The 6,000-nt window shown below is 37.9% G+C and overlaps 1 protein-coding gene across 1 annotated transcript in view; it reads right to left on the bottom strand.

The window, feature by feature from the left end:
- Positions 1–221: 221 nt before the first annotated feature.
- INO80C (INO80 complex subunit C) overlaps positions 222–6,000 on the bottom strand; it is a 29,942-nt gene continuing 24,163 nt past the window's right edge. Inside the window, exons 4-5 of the mRNA XM_033073091.2 lie at positions 5,270–5,337; positions 222–924 (exon numbers count right to left, since the gene is read on the bottom strand). Coding sequence (XP_032928982.1) covers positions 793–924; positions 5,270–5,337 — 200 coding nt within the window. The 3' untranslated portion in view covers positions 222–792. The remainder of the gene's footprint in view (positions 925–5,269; positions 5,338–6,000) is intronic.

The raw sequence follows: 6,000 nt of genomic DNA, 5'->3' as shown, positions 1-6,000 counted from the left end.
TGGTGTCTCATGGTGCTAAGTTTAGTGTTCAAAGGTAGAAGGTCTTTCCTTGCTGAAGGCCATCTGGGTGTCAGAAAGCCAATGGAGAGTGGAACTCCTGCTTTTTACCATCATTTTTAAAAGACTGGGGAATTAGTACTTTCTTCATACTAATTAGTACAAATACTGTAATCACTAAGAAAGGAAGAATAGTCAGGTTGTGAAATGAAGCACTCAAAAACTGCAAAGTGTCCAACTTTATTTACGTTGGCAGTTAATTCAGTACAAAAATTTGTGTCTTCATTTCCACAGTGCCACAGAACCCTGAAAAGTCATCACAACAGCAGCACTTGCTGGGTATTTTAGCTTCATTTTACAGATGGGACAAACTTCATAGCCAAGTGGCAAGCACATTTGGTAAGGCAGGTTTAGACATTTGGATATCTTGTCACCTTTTCATCAATTCAAATGACAGTTTCTTCTGAGCCAGGGTAGTACATAAAATATACAGCGTGGAGATGAAATCCTATCTTTACAGAAATTAATATAAATGAGACATTATAGCACAGATACATATCCTTAAGGTCTAAGTTATTCTGTTCACCAAACTAAATTGCTAACAAACTGGCAAACTAACAAATATCAGCATTTATGAAAATTAAATCCATATGTTCTTCAAATGCCTGTATCACCAACTACTTCCAGATGTAAAAATCCACAAATAGTTTTAAAGAATCTTAGTCCCACAGTCAGTTTCCATCATGATACTCCAAATGAGCACTGTTCACAAGCAATACACAAGAATATTCCTATTCAGGAAACAATACTTGTTGCTTTCCTTAGAGCCAGGTATCCTGTAACCACATCTGAAGGGAGCATCCGAATATAGGCGAATTCTTCAATAGTACTAAATCTTAGCTTGCTCTGTGGATCTGTGTAATTTGCCTGAAAAAGAAACAATGGTAGAGATACAATTAAAACAAAATTTCTAACCATAATAGTGAAAGCAGTATCTTAATTCCAAGACCACAAAACAGTGAGTTTCTCTTCCCAGTAACAGCACTGCTGTTCTACCATGTGGCCACAGGTCTTTTTTTCTTTCACCTCTTGTGAGAACTTATGAGAAGTTAACAGAGCCCTATAAAATCAGATTAGAAATGCATTAAACATAACAGAGGGCTGAAGTAAGTTTCCTATAAAACACAGCACAAAAGAATTCCTCAACTCTCTAAACTCACCCTAGCAACTCTGTGCCTTGTGCAGTGTCTCTCAAGGCAGCTCTCCAAAGAGTCAGGCTGCTGCCAATAATTACCCACAAAGAGGCTGAATTATGGGTGCTCTGATAGCTTTGGACTGCCTTTCTCTTGCTGCATACAACTTAGCTTTTAATTTACTTTAAAGTGGTTGTTAAAGCTAGGGAGTCTCAGCTTATGGTTCTGTGACTGAACTGATAAGAGATTTGAACCCAGCCTTGTGGTTTGCTCCAGATGCCTGCTTTCAGGATAGCAGCCTGGCCAGCTCACCCTGGGCTACGCTTGTATCCTCTGCTATATTTGGACCCTGGGTGCCTGGGAGTGGTGCCAGTTTCCTTCTATCCTCTCTCCTTTCTTGTTGCTACAGAAACCTGGAGCTCAGCTGAGCTCAGGGGTAAGCCAGGAGGCTGCACTGGGAGAAGGTAGGCAGCAGGGCATTGCCTCTCCACACTCAGCCTCCAGGACAATCTTTGCCTCTTCGACGCTGGATTACCAAGTGCCTGCCAAGGCTCCGAAAGTGTCTTCTGTGCCTTTCTTTAGCACGAGATGGTGACAGGCTGCAAGGCACAGGCAGCTGAGATCCCTCAAGACATTGCTACTAAAAATAGGAAAGGCCAGGAAAAGCTGGAGTAGTCTTCCATGCCACACAGTTTTATAGTGAAGAGCCCTCTACATTTTTATCTTGGAAAGCACCTGTTGACCATGGTAACAATTCAGCCAATCATTTGGTCTGATATGACTTAGAAACCTTAGTGTTATTTGTAGCTTGGTTTTCTTTCCAAAGAAATGTAGCCAGGTTAATCAAATGCAGTCAGCTAACAGTTCAAGCCATTAATTAAGTTTCAAACAAATGGCAAAGTTGGAACATTAAGAGTAAATTTGTCCCTGCTGGCAACTTCATGGTTACAGCAGGTATAAATTTACATTTATTTCACTCTTTACATCTGGCCTCATGTAAGAAAAAGCTAAGCAATTAGACTGCTTTTCAAATATGCATGCTTCCATAACAGAGTAACCAAGAAATATCTGCAATTTGTATTGAGAACTGATCTAAGTTAAAAATATGGCATTTCTTCACTGTTCTGGTATTATGTGTTGGTCTATACTGTTTGCAGACACTAATATATGGTAACCAGCCATTCATGCCATGGCTTCAGCCTGAAAATAAACTTTGCCAACACTCCAGCAATAATTAGAGATTAGACTATTAAATTAAGATGAATTTGCAAAGAAAAAACTGTGTTGTGTTTAAAAACTAAGTCAAAGGCCATGAAGACATGCTCTTAAAATACAATAAACTAGGTATCTCAATCTGTTTCTATAGTAACTGGACTGATCCATTTTCAGAAAAGGAAGAGAAGTATAAACATTTGAAGGTTTGGATGTTTTTTTAATCTGCTTTACAGTAAATTACTCTGTTTTGCAGGTTAAAATATCTAAATACTCATCTTGCAAGTTCAGAAAAAATAGGTTTATTTTGCGGTGTCAATACAGTAGATAATAGCTTTATAATTCTAGGCTGCTTTACAAACATAAATTGGCTGCTCTGCTGAGACCATTGGTAAATTTAATTCCATTTGTGCTACACACTGAAAGAGAAGGGGATCAGTAGAATTTAATTGTGGCATCTAATATAAGAGCAAGTATGCTGATTAAGAATTTTTTAATACACTTCTCTTTTTGTAGTTAGTAGACAATTTAATTCTTCCCTAAATGGGTAATGCTAAGGAATTTTCCCCCCCATGGGAGATCCAGTATTCCCACAGAAAATACATTCGTACACAAATGCTTTTATATTTTATATAGAACATACAGGCACATTTTTCTAATACTACATTTCTACAATGTTCTATTATCCCACATATCTTCTACTAAAAATTATCTTGAAAGCATGTTTAGTGCTTCTTATGAAACATTTCTAGCCTAGCAATTTAAAGGACATATTGTCTCAGCTATTTTAATAAAAAAGGGTTTTTAAAAATGTGGTAATTTTATCATAGTCTGGAGGAATCCTGAAGGCTGGGTAAAATAGGAAACTTGACTCACAATGCAATTAGAGGATGGAAAATTAAGAAAAGAAGTGGAAAGAGAGGAAAAGAAAACAAAACAGTACTGAATGGATCTGTATAGAGAGTATTTATACTAAGCTAGAATAGTTATAGTACATAAATCACTGATGGAAAAGAGGTGCTGGTAAAGAAAAGCTGAGGAACTGAGAGATTTTCCTAAGGTTTAACTGCCCCTTAACTGGTAGGGATGTGGTCTCCACTCCCATCTACACCCCGCATCATCAGGTGCAACGACTGATTCGTTTTGAAATACATCAAGGTTAGTGCTGGAAAGCATTATCTGGTTCCTTAGAGATGGGGCAGAAGTCTGCCTGGCTGGAGGGAATTATCTTCCCTGGGTTTGTGAGCAGACTCTTCCATTTGCTGTCTGCCAGTTCATCTATGAGGGAGATATTGCTTTTCCACTCCCTCTTGAACACCAAGGATTACCAGCCTTTATGTGAGTAACTCACTCCCTTTCTAAACCACATTCAGAGGCACAGGCTGGACACATGCAACCTCCAAGGTGCCTTATTTAAATGTGTTGCTTAAAAAATAAAGTCTAATAAAACATATGCTACCAAATCAATATCAAATGCTAGGATGTGCAGGATTACAGTTAGTACTATAGCTATTCTTTGACACCTAACACTAAATATCCATTATAAGGCAGGCCTTAGTTAAGTGCTCACCCATTTTCTGTCCTAATGAGGACTCTTTGCCTAATTCAATGCACAGAATGCAAGCTGGTATGCTAACCTGCATCAGCATAACAAATATGGTTTAAGGACATCTCCAGGAGGTGATACCAAGCCTCTGAAGTTGGGCTAGTGCCCTATGGGTGAAAAACAGATTGAACTAGGGGAAATCACACAGAAATTCTGTGCAAGGTTATTTGACATTACAAAGTTTGCATTATTGTAGCTACTTAGTGTAACCATTACTTAAGCATTTTTTACTCCAAAATAAAACATTCCCATCCATTTCAATTTCAATTGTAAGAAATGCACAGGTTTCTACAAAATAAGTCACCGGCATTTGAAGGTGAAAAGTGAAAAGATATGCTGTTATTACTACCTGTTCTAAGTAAATTATTCATGTAACACAGTTTCAACAGGAGATATAAAATTTTTGTTGGACAGAATTCAATGACTTTGTTCCTGTTTGTGCCAACAGAATCTTTGGGGAATTCAAGCACCAAATTATAACTACCAAGACTTTCTGGAGCATGTGCAAACCGTATCTAAGTCAAATGTGGTTTGTTGCCTTTTTCTCCCTCCTTTCTCCTCTTTCTTTAACAAAGACACATAAAAGAGCCCATCTGTGACATACAGGCTATACACCTGCCAAGCTCCAACTTCCAGCTCTGAAGCATAGGGGTATTTGAAACTCGTAACAGTCTATGCCAAGTGTCTGTTTCAAGCTGATTTGTTTGAGGAAAAATTTGAAAGCAATGATAACAAGGGTTGTTTTGTTGGTTTTTTTTTTAACCTCGTGGAAAAGAGGCCAAACAATAAATTTTTGCCTAATCTCATTATTGAGATTGCTGAGCCATCTTTTTAAAACTTCCTCTACAAGATACAATGAAATAAATCCACATCAGGCAAACAGCATGGGAAGTATCAGTCAGTGTGGATATACCTTGGCAAAGTTAACAGCCATGGAGACTGTGGACTACCAGCTTTCCCTGCAGCTATCTTAGGAATTAGAAATTATGGGCACCAATGTAGATACTACAGGAGAGAAAGAGGTGTCATAGGAGTTACTTGGCAGGACAAGGTATTTAGTCTGTCCTGACTTCTATTAACAACCTAAGGATTTTGTGATGTAGTGACAAGTATTTGGGGTCTGGTCCTAAACCACTAAATAATTATTAAGCCCAAGTCTGAATAGGAACCTCAGCATATACATCATTTATAAGACAAGGCACCAGCACTATTTCATGCTGGAAGGTGAGGTGCCAGTTTTGAGGGGAAAGAAAATACTTACTGGAAGTCCTGAGATGTCTGAGTATTTCTTAGCAGGTTTAAAGGAAGGAGGAGCATCGATATTAAAATCTAGAGAGAATCAAAGACATAAACTCAGTGTCTTATATAAATATATGTACATATATATTCTATAATATAAACCTGCTCTCTGAGGTCTCCATTAACTGGCAATACTAAGGCAAAAAAACACGAAGCAGAATCACCTCTGAAAACATTTAGCCTGTTAGCACTGTAAATCACAGCCTGATCCTGCTCACCTATTAATAGAGTTCAGCAAGCAGAACTGCTCTCCCCAAAAGGAAAGTGCCAGAGCCATTTGAAATGTGTGCATTTCTTCCAAGTCTTAATGAATTCCCTTGCAGTCAGTCACGTGCAAAGAATAGCCATTATCAAATGCACTGTATGTTAAGACCATGAAACACTGCTCAAGATTGCAGCTCTGAAATACTATAATCCAGAAAAGCAAAGTAATCTTTTAAATCAGTTAAATCTTTAAGCATGTACCACTTTAAGCCCAGTCAATGACCTAGAAAATTGTCTGAATGTTGAAACTGAGCTGAGGGTTGAAAATTGCTGTTCTTTGTTGCTTTTAAATAGCAATTATCATTCATAAACATTTTTTAACATACAATTGGTATGCCTAAGTAGTTAAATCCTCAGATTTGGAGGTTTACAAAAATATCTTGTACCTAATTTCTTTCCTCTTTCCTGATCTCCCTTGCAACTAATTCA

Source organism: Catharus ustulatus, chromosome 1 (genome assembly GCF_009819885.2).
Source record: "Catharus ustulatus isolate bCatUst1 chromosome 1, bCatUst1.pri.v2, whole genome shotgun sequence".
NCBI classification, from domain to species: domain Eukaryota; kingdom Metazoa; phylum Chordata; class Aves; order Passeriformes; family Turdidae; genus Catharus; species Catharus ustulatus.
This window is presented reverse-complemented; position numbering and strand designations above follow the sequence as displayed.